This window comes from Scyliorhinus canicula, chromosome 17 (genome assembly GCF_902713615.1).
Source record: "Scyliorhinus canicula chromosome 17, sScyCan1.1, whole genome shotgun sequence".
Lineage (NCBI taxonomy): Eukaryota > Metazoa > Chordata > Chondrichthyes > Carcharhiniformes > Scyliorhinidae > Scyliorhinus > Scyliorhinus canicula.
In genome coordinates this window covers 43,146,686-43,171,124 of record NC_052162.1, presented here as the reverse complement: position 1 = coordinate 43,171,124, position 24,439 = coordinate 43,146,686, and the positions used below count along the sequence as shown (strand labels likewise).

Below are 24,439 nucleotides of genomic sequence, written 5' to 3'. Positions count from 1 at the left end.
AACATCCAGAGAATAAAGGTTCTGTTCCAATTACTTTAGAAAAATTAAATTGGCCACAACATAATAAGATCAATTCTTCTGTCCTTTTCATATTTATGAAAGAATTTAAAAAATACCGGGCACTGAAACAAATCACCGATATTCCCAGTTTTTAAAAAAATTAATTTACAAGATGGGGCGTCACCGTCTGGGCCAGCATTTACTGCCCATCACTAACTGCCCTCCATTTCAGAGGGCAATTGAGAGTCAACCACATCAACTCTGTTAATAAGCACCTTGTGCTTTGAATTTGATTAATTTGGCTTTAAAAGGAGCAGGAATAGCAGAATCCATAGGATTGCCGTGTTTTTAGTTTGCGTATAGCTACTTGGAGAGATCTGTTAATCAAATAGAAAATGTTTCTAAAATGATGGTGAGTATAAAATGGAGCAAGTTATGAAAAAATAAATTGACTAATGAAGGATTTAGTTTTGCAGAAATACGACCATAAAGATTTCAGCAGAAAAAAAGGCAATTCAGCCATCATAGTTGTGGCAGTACGATGTTTACACTGGAGCTGTCCTAATCCTAATTCCTTCATTAATTTATTTTCTTTAAAAGTTTAATTCTCTTGAAAATGACGTGCCTATAATAACATCAATTCCACATTCAGGAACCAACTTCTGCTTTCCAATAAACATACTTTCAATAAAGGGAATTATGGGGGGAAAGTGCCACTTGTATATTCACAATTTACCCAAGGAGCACATATCTTAAAAACCCAAGCCATGGTTTCCCATTCGTTGACAATGATTGGTGGAAAATGGCAGGCTGGCCATGCAGAATTTTCAATGTACTTTTTTGTCCTGCACTAGGAATTAGCTTAATCAGAAACTGGTTCTCTCAACAATCCATTCCTCATTGGTGTTTACTTTATATATACATAATACAATACAGTACAAGCCATTTAAAAGACAACCTATCAATTGGAATATTGATCAATCAGGAACATTCACAAGTACAAGGTGATGTGCATTCATCTTTGGGCCCAAATTTGAGTCTCGACCATATTGACAGGATAATGTTATCTGCCCATGCTGGATGTAAGCGTCCTATGTGAAGTGAGCTTGGACACTTTCAACAAAGGCCTTGGTTGTTAGTTTCCCCTTCAGCTCTCCAAAAGACACTTGTTGGGTATTGTTCTGTAATCAGCGGCTGCCTTGATTTGACTCCAAGGGATTGTAGCCAAGTCTAATTCTCTTCTTACTTCACATCCAAAGTTGGATCTCTGGACAATGATTAGGAGCAAGAATTCGGATGAACTTTTCCTCTTTTTAGTTGTGAAATGCTGTGGCTGATTGATGCACCACCTCCGCTGACATAATGCGTTAGTCAAATGTAAAATCCTAATTACTCTTGGGCATTGGTCTGGAAAAGTCAAGTGACAGACTAAACATAGTAGTCAGCAGATACCTGGTGTGTGCGTTTAAAAAGGATTATTGGGTGGGTATGTTTTGCAAGTGTAAAGAAACTCATTTTACTGATTAGGGAAGGTTTATAATAGTTGAATAAATAAAAGGTGTTTTAAGACTTTACACACAATAAGCTACACCTGGGGTTGCTTTACACAATGTTAATTTTTACTTTAAGGGTGAATTTAGTTATTGAGCCTGGATATACTACTTGTAATTGCAGTAATAATGGAAAATTAGTTCTTTCTCGCAGAATCATTGCCAATAATAGGCTTGTATTGTAATGGAATATGTTGTTGTGTTAAAAGACATCATGGATTATGTGTATGACTTCAGATTCTCATATCGTACACTCTTTTGGTAGAAGGCAAACTAAGTGGCGTGTGAACCTTCTCCCTCAATTTCTTCTTTTGCTGTGTTTTCAGTGCCAGAGGGGGCAGCATTTTTGCTCAAGAGCGGAGTTTCAGCTGCCGGTCTGTGCACCTCAGTTGTCTCCATGCTGCTCGGGCCTACCTCTGCCAACTTAGCATCATTCGGTTCTGTTGAGGCTGCTGCAGCATCATCTGTGGGGACAGTCACGTATGCATTGGATGGTTTCATGGCTTCTTGTTTGACCCTTAGAGAAATAAGAAACAGTTATAATATACTTTATGGCCATAATGTATTTTCCATGTGATTGAGAATTCATATTGGCAATCACCTTTTTCTCTCCCTCTGATTTTCTTAATTGAAATCCCAGTTAATGGTATTGATTGTTTTTGCAGCACAGTCCCATTGGCAATAACGATACCTTGGTTCTTGAGTAGTCCATTACCTTCAGTTATAAGCATACATAGACAGGCATGCCACAGGAGCATGGTGGTGTTGGGCAATGTTACAGAGGTGGATGTAGATTGTCTTACTGATTTTAAAAATCATTTACAGGATGAGGTCATCGCTGAAGACCCGCATTTATAACCCATCTCTCATTGACCTTGAGAAGGCTGTGGTGAGGTGCCTTCTTGTACTGCCGCAGTCCATGTGACATAGATACATCCAAGGTGCAATTAGGGAGGGGGTTCCTTCATTATTTCCAGTCAGGATGGTGAGTGGCTTGGAGAGGAACTTGCAGATGGTGGTTCTCTCTCCTCAGGTACAGTTCCCCTGAATATGCAGTCAACTTGGGAAAAATTATGACATCACATCAATGTAGCAAATAATCTGTTTCAGCCTGGCTGAGGGGATGAGTCGCTGGTTAGGGAATAAATTTTGTTGTGGGGACGGAAGACAATGGCTTCAGTCTTTCCTGTATTTAGTTGGACTAAATTACTGCTTACCAAGTACTGGATGTCGGACACGTTTTCTGACGATTTAGAGACAGTGAGTGAAGGGGTTGAGAATGGTGGTCAGTCAGGAGGTAGAACTGGGTATTGGCTAAGTGCTTGTGAAATCTGATATTGTGGTTTCAGAAAACGTTGCCGAGAGGCAGCACTTAACTAATAACTTAGGAGGGGGCCAAGGTGAACACCAACGGTAATGGCACAAGAGAGGGAAGAGAAACCATTCCAGGTGTTCTCTGGTACAGAGATATCTAGGTAGCTAAGAATGGAACCCGGCGAATGCAAACCTACCCAGCTGATCATTATTCATAGATGTCAAGAAGTACAAGGAGAGATAGCTTGCCTCAGTCAGAGGAATATAGGATGTCATTTGTGACTTTGATAAGAGTCACTTTGGTACTGAAGAGGGGATGAAACCTGATTGAAGGTATTCAATCATAGCGTTATATGAAATATAACATGGATTTGGGAGGTGACAGCATGTTCAAGGACTGGAGAGAAATACAATGTTGGCTATGGTATGGTAGTTTGCAGAGAGAGTGGGTTCAAGGGTTTAGTGTTTGAGGAGAGAGGTGATGATGGTATATTCGAACGGGAGTGGAACAGTACCTGAGGAGAGAGAACCATTGATAGTATCAGCTAAAATGGGGGTCAGAAAGGGAATTCGGATGGTCAATAGGTTCATGGGCATAGCGTTGAGAGAACAGAAGGTGGATCTCATGGAGAAGATGAGCTCAGAAAAAGCATGAGTAGAGAAACAAAAGAAAGATGTAAATTCAAGGTTAGACCAGGGGGAAGCTTAGAGAAAATTTGCCTGGCAGGGCTAGAGGAAGGGTAAGAGTGGCAGAGGCAGCTGAGAGCAGTGACAAAGAAATCCACAAGCTCTTCACGCTGATTGGAACTCAAGAAGGTTGCAACAGTTGTCTGGGTGAGATCAACTAACTAGGTACAGATGGGAACTGTTTGTGGGATTTTCGTAGACAATCAAAAGCTCAGCTGATGGGTGTCCCAGGAAAGAGAGATCCTCGGAGGAGAGAGATTCTAATGCTCTCCTCTGTGTCTGTTGTTAAGATTTGAAAATAGAAAGCAAAAATCCTGGGGATAGATTTTTATATGGAGGCATACTTCCCAACCTGACCCTCCCAGGGGAAAATGCAGGATTGAGTCCACTGACTCAGATTCCAGCTGCTCCACAGCACTAATATGCTGTCGCCACATTCCGGCGTCTGTTCGGGGAGGCTGGTATGGGCATTGAACCGTGATGCTGGCCTGCCTTGGTCTGCTTTCAAAGCCAGCGATTTAGCCCTGTGCTAAACCAGGTGCAGTGGTTAGCCTTGCTGCCTCCTGGTGCCGAGGTCCCAGGTTCGATCCCGGCTCTAGGTCACTGTCCGTATGGGGTTTGCACATTCCCCCCCGTGTTTGAGTGGGTTTCGCCCCCACAACCCAAAGATGTGCGAGGTAGGTGGATTGGCCAGGCTAAATTGCCCCTTAATTGGAAAAAATTAATTGGGTACTCTAAAATTATTATTTTTTTTAAATTGGGTTATCTTGGAAGGAGGTGCCTCATATGGGCACAACGTATTTCCCACAAAGGAGGTCCTCCTTTGCTACCCAACAATGAAATCTGCCAGGCTGCCCGCCCACATTGCATCCACCTTGCCACATGCAAAATATTGGTGGGGCTGAATGAGTTCCTTGAGTGACAATTAGTTGATCACTAAAGGGCCTCGATATGTCCAAGGGCAAGCACTTGACACCTTTCCCGCCCACCATAATGTGGGCGATAAGTCGGGGGGTGGGTGGAAAGGTGGCTAGAAGGCCACCCATTTTATTTTACAAGCACCACCCCCCACCTTTAAATACGGCAATGGGGGGGCGGGGGAGGAGGAGGAGGAGGGGGGGGGGGAGTAGAGAGGTGGGGGGTTGGCATACAATCCAGTTCATGAAGTCTGAAACATTAAGAGTGACACAGAATTGAAGGTAGCACTCACTGCAATTCGGTATCTTTTTCCACATTTTTCTTTGCATTTTTCTTTGCCTTCCTTGCAACTACCCAGACAATAGCTCCAATGACGATTGCTGCAAGAACTGCCCCAATAATGGCTCCTATAATATGATCGGTTTCAGCATCTGGAGCAAAAAGAAGAAAATGGGGTAAAATACAATCAGTAAGTAACTTGATCCATCAAATCACTCAGTTCAAAGAGTGCAGATGCAACCATACTAAACAACTGGTCTTTGTTGAGCTTTAGTGATAATCTCTGGTATACTGCTTTAAAATTTTACAATTAATTTAGGGAGCATGACAAGTAAGAAACTGGGATGTTGTGGAAGATTAAATAAAATCCAATACGACCATATTGTGTAATTTCAAGTCAGATTAATTGTGATTGTAAATCCAAGACTTCTCATTAACACCATTGTCAGTAGAACCTTTTAACCTAAAACATAATAGAAATATATAATAAATAACCAACTGAATAATTTCCATTCATGTCCCCATGCCTAGTTTTGATGAGGTACCATTGGATTTTTGGAGTGAATTTGATATAATTATGGCTTGAAGCTTTAACAATGTGTAATCACATAGTATATAACACCTATGCATAACCTAGAAAATGAGCAAACACTGCTAAACAGAGGGTAGCACAGTGGCACAGTGGTTAGCACTGCTGCCTCATGGTGCCGAGGACCTGGGTTCAATCCCGGCCCCGAGTCACTGTCAGTGTGGAGTTTGCACATTCTCCCCGTGTCTCCGTGGGTCTCAACCCCACAACCCAAAAGATGTGAGGGATAGGTGAATTGGCCACGCTAAATTTCCCCTTAATTGGAAAAAATAGAATTGGGTACTCTAAATTTATTTTTAAAAACACTGCTGAACAGCCTTACAAGCAGCTCAATATAAAGTGATAATTCAAGATTGCAATTTTATGATAGTGAAAAGTAGTAGTGACAGACTTTGTGAATTAAACTGTAAGGATACACAATATTCCTTCAATCGTATTGGAGGAAAGAAAAGTAAATGTGTGAAAGCTTGAAGAGAAAAATCCAGACATTAATGGGATGAATTGGGAGTACAAGGCCATGCACTCCCAGAAGGCATCACATTTATATGTTAAAATGGTACTTGTTTATTATTAAGCACCCTTGTGCTTCTAGCAATTGCTAAAATTTTAAGCAATGCGACAGTTAGATTTTCAACAGACCATCACCTCCCCAATAGCTATCTCAATAGTCGCTCTCCTACCCATAATATCCCCCAGTAGCTGCAGAATAGCTTATATATGCATGAAATAAAGTATGAAAAATCCTGTGTCTGCGTGGGTTTCCTCTGGGTGCACCGGTTTCCTCCCACGATATAAAGGTGTGCAGGTTAGGTAGATTGACCATGCTAAATTGCCCCTTAGTGTCCAAAGATGTGTGGGTTCTCTTCTTCAATGTCGGGATTCTATGAATAGTACTGCAACTTTTGCACCTATGGATTATGACTCTGGTTTGCATGTCATTCTCTCACGTCCTGATCAAAAGGATGGCAGCAAATTACTATCGTAAGTTTGCTTTCAGATGTCTTGCTTTTACTAATCTCCATCTCATGTACCGTTCATTGAAAGCGATTTCCAATCTATTTACAAAGGTCATCATAACTTACTTCCCCATTCCCTCCAAAGGCCTAAGTTTAACAAGATTGCGATAGGAAACTTACAGAGCGTTGACAGATCGAATGTGCATGACTGGTTTCCCAAAGAATTGGATGCCGTGCATTGGTAAACACCATATTCATGTGCCGAGATGTTTGAAATAGTCAACAGCCCAGACGTTCGACCTGAAAGTTAAACAAATCAAATTCTCTCAGAACTGGTGAGGAAAATAGGAAGATTTATTATTGGGACAAATAGAGGGAAAAATTGGAAGAGATAAAATTTAGCTTGGCTACTGGTCTTTGAATAGTTAGAATAACTTGGTTTTCATTCTTACCAGAATGGCCAAAGATATTTTCAGGGACATGGTTTACAATTTCCACCCAGTGATAAGTTGGAACTGGTACACCTTCATCGGAATGACAAGATAAGATTGCCGAATCTGTCTTCACCGGATGTGGTTTAATACCACATGTTGGCTTTGAGGGTGCAACTGTAACAAAAATTAAATTAACTGAAATTCATTTAAAACAAGATTACCGAAACAAAATAATCGAACATTTCACATTATTCAAATTGTGAAATCGTACTACAGAATCTTTTGAATCAACTTGTGAGGGATTAAAAGGGAAAACATTATCTCTCTTTGGTAATTTATATGCATAAATTATAGGTAATTATTAATTAACAATATTCTACAGCATTTTTAAAAATAATTTTTGCTTCCTGATGTTATTTGCCAGAATAAGGAATAGTTGAACTCCTAACCAACAGCTGATCCTAGAAATTAGCTGCCTTTTGTTAGGAGAATGGATTTTGTATAGTCCATTATAGTCCAATTGCTTTAAGTTGTCTTTTGATTTCTGGTATCAAATTGCATCGAGCAGCATAGTGGTTCTGTGACTGGACTATTAATCTAGAGCAACTGCAAATTTAAATCCCACCATAGCAGCTTGAGAATTGAATTTAGTTTTAATGAATCTGGAAATAAATAGTTTTTTAAAAAATAGCTGGTACCAATAAAAGTAAGCATGGATCTGTTTGACTGCTATAAATCCCAACTCATTCACTGGTGTCCTTCAAGATAAGGAAGTCCGTATCCCATCTGAAAATGGGGGCAATGCAGTGGTGAGCTTCCAGATCTCTGCTAATGTTGTCCTGAATTCTGCTGTCGGGAGCTACTCAGAATGAGCCTGGCTTTTGAGCTTTCCCACACTCCACCCCCTTCCACATTACATTTTTTGGAATCTCTGCTGAACTTCAAAGCTGCTGAGTTGAAGTACAGTCTACAGCATGGTGAGATGAGGAGTTGTGCATGATTAAAGCTAAGGCCTTCCTATTGCCATCAGATATTTGAATTCAGTATAGAGAGATCCATTCACAAGGCGTTAACATAGGTTCAGAATGGACTATGGTCACATGAAATGCACGTACTGGCTAGTAACCCATAGAACACTTTTAACAATCAGCCTATGTATACATACAAAACCAACAGGTGTTGGTTGACTGTAAGCTTAATAGTTTATTCAGGTGTTACTGTTCATACTAAGTGGAAAATATTGGACACCAGGAAATGTGTGCAAAACAGCAAAATGCTCAAGCAATTCAAATGGTTTCCCTTTTAGAACATAGAACATAGAACGATACAGCGCAGTACAGGCCCTTCGGCCCTCGATGTTGCACCGACATGGAAAAAAAACTAAAGGCCATCTAACCTACACTATGCCTTTATCATCCATATGCTTATCCAATAATTTTTTTAATGCCCTCAATGTTGGCGAGTTCACTACTGTTGCAGGTAGGGCATTCCACGGCCTCACCACTCTTTGCGTAAAAAACCCACCTCTGACCTCTGTCCTATATCTATTACCCCTCAATTTAAGGCTATGTCCCCTCGTGCTAGCCACCTCCATCCGCGGGAGAAGGCTCTCGCTGTCCACCCTATCTAACCCTCTGATCATTTTGTATGCCTCTATTAAGTCACCTCTTAACCTTCTTCTCTCTAACGAAAACAACCTCAAGTCCATCAGCCTTTCCTCATAAGATTTTCCCTCCATACCAGGCAACATCCTGGTAAATCTCCTCTGCACCCGTTCCAAAGCTTCCACGTCCTTCCTATAATGAGGCGACCAGAACTGTACGCAATACTCCAAATGCGGCCGTACTAGAGTTTTGTACAACTGCAACATGACCTCATGGCTCCGGAACTCAATCCCTCTACCAATAAAGGCCAACACACCATAGGCCTTCTTCACAACCCTATCAACCTGAGTGGCAACTTTCAGGGATCTTTGTACATGGACACCGAGATCCCTCTGCTCATCCACACTACCAAGAATTTTACCATTAGCCAAATATTCCGCATTCCTGTTATTCTTTCCAAAGTGAATCACCTCACACTTCTCCACATTAAACTCCATTTGCCACCTCTCAGCCCAGCTCTGCAGCTTATCTATGTCCCTCTGTAACCTGCAACATCCTTCCGCACTGTCTACAACTCCACCGACTTTAGTGTCGTCTGCAAATTTACTCACCCATCCTTCTGCGCCCTCCTCTAGGTCATTTATAAAAATGACAAACAGCAACGGCCCCAGAACAGATCCTTGTGGTACGCCACTCGTAACTGAACTCCATTCTGAACATTTCCCATCAACTACCACTCTCTGTCTTCTTTCAACTAGCCAATTTCTGATCCACATAAATCACCCTCAATCCCCAGCCTCCGTATTTTCTGCAATAGCCGACCGTGGGGAACCTTATCAAACGCTTTACTGAAATCCATATACACCACATCAACTGCTCTACCCTCGTCTACCTGTTCAGTCACCTTCTCAAAGAACTCAATAAGGTTTGTGAGGCATGACCTACCCTTCACAAAACCATGCTGACTATCCCTAATCATATTATTCCTATCTAGATGATTATAAATCGTATCTTTTATAATCCTCTCCAAGACCTTACCCACCACAGACGTTAGGCTCACCGGCCTATAGTTACCGGGATTATCTCTACTCCCCTTCTTGAACAAAGGGACCACATTTGCTATCCTCCAGTCCTCTGGCACTATTCCTGTAGCCAATGATGACCTAAAAATCAAAGCCAAAGGCTCAGCAATCTCTTCCCTGGCTTCCCAGAGAATCCTAGGATAAATCCCATCTGGCCCCGGGGACTTATCTATTTTCACCTTGTCCAGAATTGCCAACACTTCTTCCCTACGCATCTCAATGCCATCTATTCTAATAGCCTGGGTCTCAGCATTCTCCTCCACAATATTATCTTTTTCTTGAGTGAATACTGACGAAATGTATTCATTTAGTATCTCGCTTATCTCCTCAGCCTCCACACACAACTTCCCACCACTGTCCTTGACTGGCCCTACTCTTACCCTAGTCATTCTTTTATTCCTGACATACCTATTTTGCAAGATCAAAGCTTGTAAGTGTTTTCTGAATCCTGAAATGAGATGATGGGAGATTATTCCAGGTTTCCATTCTTGTAAAATTTAAACCATAAACCTTTTTAAGGTTTTGTTTTGAGTGGGATGGGGTTTGTTCTTTCACACTAGCAATGACTCTTACATGCTAATTTTCAGCCTGGAAGACTATTGATTTTTATGTATTATTGGATCATCAACTATGTGGAAATAATGCGGCCAATATTATACGATTACATCATGTTACAGTTGGCAAAATAATTTTGGGAGTTTATCTTTCTAGCATCCTGACTCCCCTAGCTCAGCAGCCAGCTGCAACGCTGGGAAGGAGGCTGGTAATTGGGAAAATTTAATTTAATAGTCCAGTTATGATCTTTTTGATATCCCATATAAATATACAGAAAACAATAGGCGTGATTTTCCCACCCGGTTGCACCCAGCATCGATCAGGTCCATCACGGCAGGACCTGGCTTGTTGGCCATCTAGACGGGTCCTCAGGGGTGGCGCGGGGGGATCCGGCCCCGGGGGGGGGGGGGGGGGGGGGGGCACGGTGGCCTGGCCCGCGATGGAGCCCACCGATCTGCGGGCGGGCCTGTGCCGTGGGGGCACTCTTTCCCTCCGCGCCGGCCTCTGGAGAAGAACCCCTTGCGCATGTGCAGGAACATGCCGGCGGTTTGCGTATGCGCCAGAACACGCTGGCGGTTCTGCGCATGCGCATGTCTACGGCGGCCCTGCAGCGACACTTCGCCGCTGGTTGGTGTGGCGCCAACCCCTCCGGCGCGGCCTAGCCCCCGGAAGTACGGAGGATTCCGCAACTTCCAGGTGGCCCGAGGCCGGAGTGGTTCACGCCATTCTTGGCACCGGCATCGGGCCATGCTGCCGATTGTGTGAGAATCCCGACCAAGATGTTCCTCTTGTTTAACATACATTGCCAAATGGAAGTTATGCCTTGGACTGAGACCAACTCATAACAGCAAAGAAATATATTTTTTCTACAAACACTACGCAATAATTAAGAGTTCACTAGAGTCATCGGTTCACGTTATTGGTTAGAAACTAACTTTGGCAAGGTACAATGAGTATAGTTTGGGGGTGGGTTGGGCCTTTGGAATTTGCAATGAAGGGATGGTTCATTGCGTTGGTAATGGCTGATTCGAAGGTCGGGGTGGGGTTGAGAAAGACCACCGACAAGGCTAGTCACTTGGAATGTGTGGGGCCTGTTTTGTTATGCTCTTGATGTAGCATAAGCTGCCTCCTTGATGTGCACTCTGACAAAGGAATGTTCAGACTTGGAGATAACTTTAACACATTTATTAAACTGTTAACGATTCTCCTACTTGGATTCGACTCTCCTGTTAATCCTGCTACAGCTACTCAGACTGACGAACCAGTCTGCTACAATCCACATGGTGGGTGTGATGTCTTTCAAATCAACCCTGTCTGTACTCACTAAGTGTCTCCACTGGAAAGAGGAAGATCATGTGTGCTGTGTCCTTATATGTGGGTTGGTGTAATGCCCTCCTGTGGTAATGTCACCTCTGTGTGTGTCTTGAATGCCCATTGGTCGTGTCCTACCTTACTGGCCTATTGGTTGAATGTCTGTGTGTCATGTCTCTGGTGCTCCCTCTAGTGTCTACCTAGGTGTAGTGTGTTCACATAAACCCCTTGTGTATTTACAGTGATGCATATCACCAGAGGGCCTGTGAAAAGGGCAAGAGGTTTATCTCATTTAAAGTTTGGGGGCCGATGTGATGTTTTTTGCAGGAGACTCACTTGTGGATGCAGGATTAGACCAGGCTCCAGAAGGCCTGGGTGAGCCAGGTTTTTCCCACAGACTTTGACAGCAGGGCCCCGGGGGTGGTGATTTTGATCAGTAAGAGTGTCTGCTTCCAGGCGGGGAAGGTCTTGACTGATCAGGGGGGCCGGCCCGCAATGGTTCCAGGCACACTGGAGAGAAAGTCGGTGGACTTAGTAAATGTGTACACCCCGAATTGGGATGATGTAACATTTATGAGGCAGCTGTTGGCAGCAATACCATATCTAGACACTCAACCAATTGATTCTTGGCGGTGGGGGCGGGGGCGTGTGGGGGGGGGGGGGGGTTTAAACTGTGTGTTAGATCCGAAGCTGGATCTCTCTAAGCCAAAGTCGTTGGCCCCTTCTGGTATGGCAAAGGTGCTTTCTGTGTTCATAGAAGGCACGGGGGGAGGTGGGGGCGGGTGGACCCAGTGGGGGTTTATGCACCCTGAGGGCTGCATTCTTCCGGCCCACCCGCCGCATGAAAGTCACGAGCGAGATGCCGACAATGGAGAAATCCATTGACCTCTGGTGGAATTCTTCGGTTGCCGGGCAGTCGCAGCCGAGAATCCCGCCCCTCGTTTCTTTCCCCAGTGCACGAGGTGTCTCGAGGATAGATAACTTTGTCATGGGGAGGACACTTCACTCTGGGGTGAAGAAGGCGGAATATTTGGCAGTGGTTATCTCTGACCGTGCTCTGCATTTGGTAGCCCTAGTGTTGGGGGCGGGCCAGACGCCGAGTACGAGGTGGAGGTTGAATGAAGGGCTCTTGTCGGATATGGGATTCTGCAGGAGAGTTTAGCGAGCCATAAGGAAATACGTGATCAATGAGAATGGGATGGTTTCGCCCTCTACTCTGTGGGAGGTGTTGAAGGCGGTGATTAGACGAGAGATCATATCATATAAGGTACACATCGACGGGGAGGCTAGGAAGGAGTGCCAGAAGTTAGTTGATGAAACCATGGGAGTGGACCATAGGTATGCGAGTGATCCAACTCCAGAATTCTTGGCATGCAGGAAAAAGGTGCAAATGCAGTTTAACCTCCTGTGTACAGATAAGGCAGTGCGCCAGCTGAGGCATTTGAGGGGGGTGTTGCATGCATATGGGTAGAAGGCCAGCCGTCTCTTGGCTCACCAGCTAAGGAGGCAGGTAGCGGCTATGGAGGTCATTCAGGTTAGGGATTCGGGGGGCAGGCTGGTTTCTATCTCGGTCAAGGTGAATGTGGCATTTTGAATCTTTTATAAGAGGCTTTATAGGTCAGAGCCAACAGAGGACGAGTTGGGAATGGCAGAGGTTTTGGAGGGCCTGGAGTTCCCCAAGGTGGAGGAGGAATTGTGGGAAGAGCTGGAAGCACTGCTGGGTTTGGAGGAGGTTCGATTAATGTTGGGACAGATACAGACAGGGAAGGCACCGGGGCAGGATGGGTTCCTGGTGGAATTTTACTAGAGGTTTGCGGATCAGCTGGTTCCACTATTGTTGGGTCTGTTGAATGACTCTCTGGCACAGGCTTCCCTCCTGGAGAAGCTTGGGCAGGCATCTATCTCCCTTCTTCTGAAAAGGGATATGGATCCCACAGAATATGGGTCGTATTGCCCGACTTCATTGTTTAATGTAGACACAGTTATTGGCCAAGGTTCTAGCACTGAGGCTGAAACTCAGTCTCCCGGAGGGAGATGGGGAGGACCAGACAGGATTGATAAAGGGCTGAAAATTGTCATGCGATGTGAGGCGACTGCTGAATGTGGGTTCTCACTCCAGCCGCTGGGGTGGAACCGGAGATAATTGTATTGTTGGATTCAGGAAAAGCATTTGAGTGTGAGTACCTCTTTGCGGTTTTGGAGAAGTTTGGGTTCGTCCCTGGGTTTGTGTTATGGTGCGTTTTTTGTATGAGGCTCCTTCTGCCAGCGTTCGCACCTACACCATGAATTTGGGGTCTTTTCGAAAGCACAGTGGGATGAGGCACGGGTATCCTATGTCTCCCCTTCTGTTCACTTTAGCGATTGAGCCACTGGGCATTACGCCGAGGGCCTCAAGCAGGATAGTTCAGGGAGGTGTGGGACACAGGGGGCGGGAATCTCCCACAACTGGTCGGATAGCCCGACACCGGCGGCAAGAGCGGCGCGAACCACTTCGGCGTCGGGCCGCCCGGACGTTGCGGAATCCTCTGCACTTCTGGGGGCTAGGCTGGCGCCGGCGGGGATGGCGCCATGCCAACCGTCAGCGAAGGGCCGCCGTTGGCCGGCGCACGTTGGCGCATACACAGAACCGTCGGCGTGTTCCGGCACACGCGCACCGCCGCCGTGTTTCCTACGCATGCGCAGGTGGTTTCTTCTACGCGCTGTCTATGGCGGAGCAGAGGGAAATATTGGTGGGGCCCGATCACAGGCCAGGCCACCGTGTGGGGCCCCTTGTGGGGATGGATCAGCCCATGCACCCCCCCCCCCCCCCCCCCCCCCGAGGACTCCGCTAGCTGCCGTCCAAGCCAGGTCGAGGCGTGATGGACCATGTCCATTTCATGCCGGCGGGACTAACCAAAAACGGGTGGCCGCTTGCCCATTGGGGCCCGGAGAATTGCCGGGGGGAAGGGGGGGGGCGCTATCAATGGCGGTTGGACAATCCCGCCCAGGGTGTCCCTCTATGAAGATGATCAGGATGAAAGACCCTGGACAGCTATGGGAGACATCATGGCCGGGATTCTCCGGTATCTGGCAGGACGGGCTGTACCGTCGCCAAAGAGTGGCGTCAACCACTCTGGCATCGCACTGCCCAGAAGGTCTAGAATCCGCCGCACCTTTGGTGGCAAGGCCAGCGCTGGAGGGTTTGGCATCGCGTCAACTGGCGCCGAATGGCCTCTGCTGGCCGGCGCAAGTTGGTGCATGCGCAGGAGCGCCAGCGTGTTCCCAGAACCGCTGGCATGATTCCTGCGCATGCGCAGGGGGTTTCTTCTCCGCACCGGCCATGGCGGAGCTTTACACAGGCCGGCGCGGAGGGAAAGAGTGCCCCCACGGCACAGGCCCGTCCGCAGATCGGTGGCCCCAATTGCGGGACAGGCCACCGTGGGGACCCCCCGGGGCCGGATCCCTCCGCGCTCCCCGCGGTCCAGTCAGTACATACCTGGTCTAATCCACGCCGGCGGGACTGGCCGTAAACGGGCGGCCACTCGGCCAATCGGGGACCGGAGAATCGCTGGGGGGGCCACTGCCAATGGCCACCTGACCAGCGCGGCGCGATCCCCACCCCCGCCAAAAAACCAGCACCGGAGAATTCGGCAGCCGCGTCGGAGCGGTGGGGCGGGATTCAGGCCACAGGCCACCCCCCCCCACCCGATTCTCCAACCCGGCGGAAGCGTCGGAGAATGCCGCCGCGTGACTATACTGAAGAGATTTAGCTCCTTTGCTGGATACAAGTTAAATTTAGAGAAGAGCAAATATTTTTTGGTCAACACTTTGGGGAGGGGAGTCGGTTTTGCGGGGCTACCTTTCCACCTGGCCGGGACTAGTTTTCAGTACCTGGGATCCAGGTGGCTCTAGACAGGGCGCAGCTCGTAAATTGAATTATACCTGCCTAGTGGGTGTCATAATATACACACAAGTATATGATGGTGCACAGACAGACATTGATTGACACACAGGATGGCCAATGAACACACAGAACACAGCAGCAAATCACCAGACAGGACACGGTCACTATAAAGCCAGAGGGCACTAGTTTTCCCGCTCTCTTGGGATGCAGCCTCTGAGACAGCCAGAGCCTGTGAGCATCAACTAGAACATCCATCATGTGTTAGTAAGATAGTCTGGTCAGGTTAGCCTCAGGTCTCCAGTTACCTCAGCATAGTGTCAACCCACAGTTAAAGTATGTATGATAGTTAAGAGTTCAATAAAATAGAGTTGCATTTCTCCAAGTGTTGGAAGTCTGTCTCTCTCACTGCTATAGTAAACGCAGTCCTCGCAGACCCAGCATACCCAACACATCAGGGGGTAGAGTTAAGGCTGACCTGTAAAGGTGGGACAGCTTCCCATTGTCCTTGGCAGACAGGGTTCATCAATCAAGATGAACATCTTGCCAAGATTCCTGCTCCTATTTCAGTATCTCTGATATTTCTATCCAAGTCATTTTTCCGGGGGGGGGGCGGCAGGCTTTCATGGGCAGGAAAGACTCCGAGGATTTGGAGGGGTGTCCTACATGGAGGGATAAACGGTTTGGGGTCTTGCGCTGCCAAACCTGATATTTTATTACTGGGCTGCCAACGCAGCACAGAAGGAATTGGGATGGTGTGGGGACCCGGGGTCTGTCTGGGTGCGGATGGAGTTTGGGTCATGTAGAGTGTCCAGTTTGAGGGCACTTATGACGACGTCACTGCCATTTGCCCCGGCAAAGTACTTGATTGTTGTTTCCACTTTAAAGATATGGAGGCAACTCCGTTAGCATTTCAAGCTGGGATCATTCTCAAAGCTGGCCCCCACTTTGTGTTAACTACTTGTTCGAGCCGGCAAGGTTAGATGCTACATTTGGGGTGTGCAAGGGGTAGGGGCTGGAGAGAGCAAATTATTTATTCCTGGAGAGGCGGTTTGCCAGCCTGGAAGAATTGAAAGAGAAATTCAGTCTCTTGGGCTCAGACTCGTTTAGGTACCTCCAGGTACGAAATTCCGTTAGGCGGATGTTTCCAGCATTCCCAGTTGCGCCGCCATCATCCTTGCTGGAGAGGATTCTTTCCTGTTCAGGGTCAGAAGGGGGCAGCACATCTGGCGTATATGGGCGGATTTTGGGGAGGATCTGGGCTCCATGGAAGGGGTGAAGGTCAAATGGGAGGTGGAGGAGGAGCTGGAACCTATACTGAAGTAGCAGGTGTGGAGTGAGGCCCTCTTCAGGGTGAACACGACGTCATTGTGTGTGAGGCTGAGCTCAAGATAATGTTTTGGGCACACTTACTAAAGCCAGAATGCATTGTTTCTTGTGGGAGTTGAGAACAGGTGTGAGAGATGTTCGAGTGGGCCCGCTAATCACATGATGCCACCCAGGCACATTGGCACTGCCACAAAGGCACCTTAGCACTGCCACCCAGGCACCTTGGTGGTACCAGGGTGGTACTGCCAGGCTTGCATGGGCACTGACAGTGCCGTGGTGCCTGTGTGCCAGGTTGCCCATGCTAGGATTGGGCCATGGGATGCCCTGCCCTTGAGGTGGGGTCCAGGGGGGCTCGAGGACTTATTAATTGGTAAATTGGGCATCTCGAGAAGCCGAGGTGGGGGTTGAGAGATGCGGGTGCCATTTGTATCTCTTCTCAGTCTAAGTGCAGCTTCAGCAGGGCACACCTCACAGTGGCCCAAAAAAAGTAGCAGAGTCCTGTTTAATAGTGGGGTCGTTCTCGGTGTTGCATCCTGCCAAACGGGCCCATAACGGGACTTTTTTCCCATTAAATTGCGCCCTATATATGTCTTGCTGTAATGTTTATGGAGTGCTCAGTTCTCAGCAAATATGGATTGACAAGGAGGTGGAACCCTGTTGTCATGATATGCAGACATGCAGATAATGATATACAGACAGGCGCAGACAGGCAGCTAATGAACACAGAGAACAGGACATGACCAATGAGCAGGCAGGACACTCAGGGGTGGTATCTCACTATAAAGACACAAGGCACTCACTCCGCCTCTTTCCACTGATGAACATCTACAGAGTGAGTCAGGTTGTATGTACAGTATCACACCTCCAGCACGTGGCTAAGAGCTAGTCTGGTTCAGTCAGACAGAGTAACCACACTTAGGTTAGCAGAGGGTCGAACTCAGAGAGAACTGTGCTTACTGTGCTACTGGTTCAATAAATCAGATTGAAGAAACTTCAAGGTCTGGAGTATCTTTTGGTTAAAACTGCATCCAGTTGCAGCCTGTGTTATCCCAGAGTACGTGATGTGGAGATGCCAGCGTTGGACTGGGGTGAGCACAGTAAGAAGTCTTACAACACCAGGTTAAAGTCCAACAGGTTTGTTTCAAATCACTAGCTTTCAGAGCACAGCTCCTTCCTCAGGTAGGAAGGAGCTGCGCTCCGAAAGCTCGTGTTTGAAACAAACCTGTTGGACTTTAACCTGGTGTTGTAAGACTTCTTACTGATCCCAGAGTACGTAACACAATATCTGTCATATCAAGTGTAGATAGGCAAAAGTAGGCGACAGCTATATCTGTTCGTCTTTGAGACCTGGATTTGCATAAACATAATGTGATTTGTGTTTTCCTTCATATGGTGCCATTTGGTGAGCCTCTGAATTTGGCATAATTCACCATTAAATTAACAGATCGGCTTAAAAGACCTCAATGAGTTCAGTTCTTAAAATCATTTGATAACGAAGATAGAAGATGCCAGATTTTGGGCGGGATTCTCTGGTCACCGGCGGCGAAATCGCGTTCGGCCGGAGGATCCCTGGTTGCGCTGAAATTAAGGGCGGCGCTGCTTTTGTAATGCTCTGCCCCCTCGAAAATGGCGTACTGAAAGAATACGGCGCACGACGTCGGGACGGCCTCAGGACATCACCTGAGGCCCTCCCCCAATGCTCCACCTCTGATGTGCCGAGTTCCTGACAGCGTGGAACACTTGTCCTTTTTATTTCCATGAGCCTGGTGTGGCGGCTGCGGATTGAGTCCAACGCCGCACATTCCGGGGGGGGGGGGGGGGGGGGGGAGGTGGAGCCGTTCCGCAGGCACAGGTGGCTTTGGCAGGGGCTAGGGGAAATGGTGAGGGCTGTTCCGGGGGTGACAAGGCGGATTACGGAGGCGCAGATTTTGGCAGGCCAGGTCCGTGTGCGGCCGGCGCCCTGTTGCATGGCACGGCCACTGCAGGCCGCCGCCGTGCGCATGCGCGGCCACGGACCCGGCAATTCTCCGGCTGTATCCGCAGGTAGACCCGGGGGCTTTGCGCTGCATGCCTGCTAGCCCCCCAACAGACGGAGGCACCTTTTGCGCCATTTTTTCGGGCGTAAAACACCATTGTTCCCACATCGGCATCAGCACTTAGTCTTCAAATAGGAGAATCCAGCCCTTGATCTCTGGTCTAAGCTGAATTAGCTCATCTTAGTTGAGGTGACCATAGAGGTAGCACAATTGTCTGCAGCAGCTCTAAGGTGAAAATTGAGGATTAATTGCAACTCTATCCAACAATATTTTCTGATAGCATTTGATCTCCCCCTCCTCAATCCAGAGTATGTGGCACCCTAAGCCTGTACCTGCACTCAGATGCACCTTCCCTGCTCCTGACTGTCCCTTGCATAGCCCAGCCTCAAAATCAGCCTGCAAGTTTAGCTTTCGGAGATACACTAAAATCATAAGAAAATTTGCAACTGGGTGGCGCACCGCATACAACATTAGTTTTTACCGCTGGGACATATGCTCAGAATCCACAGCAGACTGATGTGATGAAAGTCTTCTCTATCTTCAGACTCTACCTGGCACTGGATGCAAGGCACATAATGCGTTCCGGTCTCGAGCATATTGTGGTTTGATGAGCACAAACATGAAAATCAAGGGAAAGGCGATTATTGGAAAAGTGGTGACTGTGGATTACCTAACACTGTGAGCACTACAGATCCGATGTGATTTCCTGTGAAATCTGGTGGATTATCAACTTGACACAGATAATTCCCACTGTCAGATGGACGCAGCTTTTCAATGGTAATGGATGCATTTCCTGGGGTATGTGTTGCCAGTAACCGGCCATTGAACTCTTTGTTTATGTACGTCAGTTTGTCCCCATAATAATACATCTGTAAATGAAAAAAGACAGAGTTACAATACACAGAATGACATTTGGGATTGATACTATTTATAAACCCATGAATGCCTCCTCCCAGCACAAAACCTACGCATGTCAGCACAGGCAACATTAAATTAACACCGTTTTTCTTTAATGGCCTCACCTAAGATCAACACATACACACACACACAGCAACAGTCATGAGATCGCAATTAAGAAAGTGAAATCCTGGTCAAGCTTCAATCTGTGGTACTGAGGCCAATAATAATTTCCAGGAGCTACTCTGGCTGAGGTCATGCTAATTCAGCACAGTGATCGAGCCTGGGATTCAGCTACTAACTAACTTCCCTAACTGATTAGTGCTCCGAAAGCTAGTGATCCGAAACAAACCTGTTGGACTTTAACCTGGTGTTTGTAAGATTTCTTACTGTGCTCACCCCAGTCCAACGCCGGCATCTCCACTTCATGATTATTTTAGTTGATATAATTCACATGGATAGACACACAAACAAACACCATTTGGCATTTGCTGATGCCTGCCTCTCTTCTTTTGCTTTGGGTTGGACTACAAGATATCCAGAGAAATTATCAAGGAAGTGCAGTAAAAATACATGGTATGCTGGGAAGTTATGTAAAACATTTTAGAATCTTGATGCTTTCCCTTTCTAGATTCTGATTACTGCTGTTTGGCTTTGCTTTTCTCTACATTCTGTTCTTTTGCAATATTGTATTAACCTTCCTTCCCATCTATTTACACTAACAACTGCATCCATATAGTACTTTTAATATAGCAAAATGTCCTGATCCACTTGGCAATCAACTTGTGCCCTTGTGAATGGTTCCTTGAATGCAGGAATGGGCATTGAAGATGCTGGTTTGATTATCGCCTGAGGTTTCCCTATTACCTGACATGTGTGACAGGTACTGCAAAATTCAACTACATCCTTATGCAGTCCAGGTCAATAAAACATTTTGTTGTATTTTCGTCTGCCTTACCCCTAATGACCCCCTACTGGAAACTCATGTGCTATCCGCAAAACCTGCTTTCTATAACCCACTGGTAATACCACTTGATGAACTATTGCCCATGTCGCATCTGTTTGAATATGTAATAGTCTCCATTTTCTCATTAATACATTATTTCTAATGTAATAACATTCCTATATACACCCATTCCATTTCTGTAGATGCTTCCTGGTATAACTTCTTTATCTCTTCATCTTTTTGTTGTAATTCAACCAACTTGCTTGAACTAAAGACATCCACTTCATCCAACACCTGCTCTGTGCTGAACTGCCCATCTAATCAAACATGGTTCCTGATAATTCATCCACCACTTGCTCTTGGTCTTGACTAATCACCTGATCCAACATGGTTTCTGACAATTGAACCGCAGCCTTCTCATCGGCACTTCTCAAGTTCTCTTCCTCCTGTTTCAGCCTATGTCTTTGTAATTGGGTTACCACACAATCAGGAAACACTCCCGGATATAATTCTTGCAACATCTCAGTTGTTTGACATTCCACTGGCTTTTAAACCACAGTAGGCTTCACTCCCACCAGTGATCCAGCTTTTTATCATAACCTAGGATAAATTGTATCCCTAAAATATTATTTCTTTCCATTATTCCGACTACCACTTCACCACTTTTCACCGGACTCTCTAACCTTACCTTACACAGTGGGATATGAAGGCTCTCACCATTAATGTCACATATGACTACCTTTTCTGGTAATACTCCTTCCAAATTACATGTCTCCTTATCTCTCACCATTAAAGATGGACTTTTTCCTGTATCATTTAAGATCTTAACCTCCTTACCTGCTCCACCTGGTACACATGAATAAACTTTACCCTCATACATATACTCCTTAAAAAGTTCTGGTATCTGTTGCTTCACAGCGGTAGGGTCTTGGGTTTGATTCCCGCTTGGGTCACTGTCTGTGCAGAGTCTGCACTTTTCCCCGTGTCTGCATGGGTTTCCTCCGGGTGCTCCGGTTTTCTCCCACAATTCCCGAAAGATGTGCTTGTTAGGTGAATTGGACATTCTGTATTCTCCCTCTGTGTACCTGAACAGGCGCCAGAGTGTGGCGACTAGGGGATTTTCACAGTAACGTCATTGGATGAAGTGGATGTTTTTAGTTCACCCAAGTTAATGTAAGTTAATGTGACAATAATAAAGATTATTATTATTATCCACCAACCTCTGAATGGATTGTACGCTCTGTTGCACCTCTTCAACTGGGACAGTAGTTTTTCCTCCCACTTTAATAAACCCCACTGGCTTATCCTATTTCATCCAGTCCACTTTCCCAGCAATTTTCTTAAGCCAGCAGCACTGCAATTTAACATGTCCAACTTTATTACAATGAAAGCACTTGCATTTTCATGTCTATCACTTTCATTGGTTTCCTTTTGCTCTGAGGCACACTCTCCTTAACATCACCAACTACACCTCCTCTGCATGGACCCCCTGTGAGCTTTTCATGTCCCTAGTCTCTATCCTTCATTGATTGAAATTAATGTCAAACACCAGACTTTACTTTCTGAACCAATTCACAATCGTCCGTCATTTCTGCAGTCTGTCTAGCCGTTTTAAATTTTTGCCCTTCCACATAAGTTCCCATTGCGGCGGGAAGTGAATCTTTAAATTCCTCCAACATAATTATAACTAAATTTTTGACTAGGAAGTATTTCTTCTTCTTCTAGTCCTTCCTCAATGCTTGCCTTTATCTTCAACCTTTTAAGTCGTTGCTCTCCTTGCAGTGTCAGTTTCCGAAGTTCAAATTCTCTCTCTTCTCTCACTCTTTTGCTCATTTTTCTCTTTCCGTTTCCCTTGGGAAAACCCTGGGCGAGATTCTCCCAAAACGGGAGAAATCGTAAAGCTGCCGTAAAACCCGGGCGGGTTTTACGGCAGCGCGCCCCTTCCCGACCGGGGACCGATTCTGGTCCCCGGTCGGGGCTAGCAGCCCGACGCCGTAGGCTCCGGCAAGACGGGCTTAACGAAAATCGTTAAGCCCGCTTGCCGGAGTTAGCGCCGGCTGACGCGTCATATGACGTCAGCCGCGCATGCGCAGTTTGGAAGACTCCAACCCGCGCATGCGCGTGTGACGTCATTGCGTTTTTGCGCGAAACAGGCGCATGCGCGGGCCGGGTTGCCCCTCAGCCGCCCCGCGAATGGATACTGCGGGGCGGCGGAAGGACAAGTAGTGCGCGGGCATCTGGCCCGCTGCCCGCGATCGGTGGGCACCGATCGCGGGCCCATGGCACCCTTGGCACGGCCGTGGTACGGCCGTGCCAATCGGTGCCATGGTTATTAATAGCGAGTTTGTGACGCCGTTTTTACGAACGGCAAGACCAGGTGTGTTTGCCGTTCGTAAAAACGGCGGAAAGGGCTGGGACTTCGGCCCATCTAACAGCTGAGAATCGCTGCCGGCCGTAAAAAAACGGCGGCAGCGATTAGGGTCGGGACTTCGGCGGGGGGGTGGGAGAATAGCGGGAGGGCGGCAAAAATGTCGGGAAGGCCCTCCCGCTATTCTCCCACCCGTCGTGGGGGGCGGAGAATTTTGCCCACTATCTTTCTCTTTGGCTTCTGCCAGTGCCACTCTCTCTTCTCTCTTTTTCTTTAGCTTTATTTGCCATCCACATTTCTCTCAGTTTTTGCTGCATTTCCAAATCTTTTATTTTTAATTGGATTCGAGCTAATTCTAATATGTTAAACTGTGTTACTGGTAAGTTTCAATATTGTGCCTTGGCTTGTATTATCTAGAATAAGAACAAAAAACAGTACAGCACAGGAACAGACGTTTCAGCCCTCCAAGCGTGCGCCGATCACGCCTATATCCTTCTATACCCCATCTGTTCATGGGTCTATCTAGATAAGTCTTAAAGATCGCTAAAGTATCTGTCTCAACAACCTCACTTGGCAGTGCATTCCAGGCCACCACCACCCTCTGTGTAAAAAAACTTCCCTGCACATCTCCACGGAACCTATCCTTTCTTACCTTGAACTTGTACCTTGATGAACCATCAATCGAACGCGAGATGAGTTGCTGTACAAAAGTTAGGCTTTAATAAGCAAGAAGTTAGCCCTGCGGTCAACTACAGTAAATCGACGACCGCCGGGTGTTCTGGCTATTTATACCTCGATCTGGAGGCGTGGTTAACTCAGCCTCTCGACCAATCGGAGAGCCGTCACATGACTAGTCTCAACCAATCGGTCGAGAGGCACATGACCGACCAGGGCCAATGGTGAGCCGGCGTTCTGCACCAATGGCAGACAGCTATACAAATCATACCACCACATAACTGTCATTTTACCCTGGGAAATAGCCTCCAACTGTTCACCTCATCTATACCTCTTATAATTTTATTAACTTCTATCAGGTCACCCCTCAGCCTCCGTCTTTCTAGGGAGAACAATCCCAGTTTATTCAATCTCTCCTCATAGCTAATACCCTCCACACCCGGCAATCTGCAATCTTTGCTCCTTTGGCCGGGGCCAACTGCAGTCTCACTGCCAAACTCAAAAACTTTGATTTAGGTTCCCTTTGTAAATCCTTCTGAGTAATTTCTTCCACCTCTCGGACATCTTTTGCAACTGCAAGAGCCATTTCCAGTCACCCCCGTATTTAATATTTCAAACCTGGAAAGAATGCATCGATCTACACATGCACACTCAGTGGGCTGGATTCTGCGCCCCACCGCACCACAGTTTTGCCTCCACCCGCCGGTGGAGAATCCCGCCCACTGTCTTTAAGTTTGATAACCCAAGCCAAACATGAATTATACATAAAGAATCCCAGCCACGAGCCCCCAATTTGTTACAGATGCCTGGTCAGGTCTCAACAGTGGCTAAGATACTGGACCGGAACCATAATGTTTTTAAGTTTTACGGTGGTGCGGAAAGATTGATTTGTTCCGGGAGTGATAACATAAGAAATAGGATTTTGTTATTTTGTATGCAAACTTTATAAAAACAAAAGAAAATCAATGGGCGGGATCATTAGTTCTCGTTGCACCCGAAAAGCAGCGCAGCACAACGCAACCAATAAAT

The 24,439-nt window shown here is 46.5% G+C and overlaps 1 protein-coding gene across 2 annotated transcripts in view; it reads right to left on the bottom strand.

The window, feature by feature from the left end:
* Positions 1-339: 339 nt before the first annotated feature.
* The window catches only part of LOC119952491 (V-set and immunoglobulin domain-containing protein 1-like), a 53,817-nt gene continuing 29,717 nt past the window's right edge, over positions 340-24,439 (bottom strand). The window contains exons 4-8 of one of the 2 annotated variants that reach the window (XM_038776300.1): positions 19,195-19,393; positions 6,746-6,901; positions 6,474-6,593; positions 4,762-4,900; positions 340-2,067 (exon numbers count right to left, since the gene is read on the bottom strand). In XM_038776300.1, coding sequence (XP_038632228.1) covers positions 1,824-2,067; positions 4,762-4,900; positions 6,474-6,593; positions 6,746-6,901; positions 19,195-19,393 — 858 coding nt within the window. In that variant the 3' untranslated portion in view covers positions 340-1,823. The remainder of the gene's footprint in view (positions 2,068-4,761; positions 4,901-6,473; positions 6,594-6,745; positions 6,902-19,194; positions 19,394-24,439) is intronic. The other variant, XM_038776301.1, reaches the window with a different exon arrangement.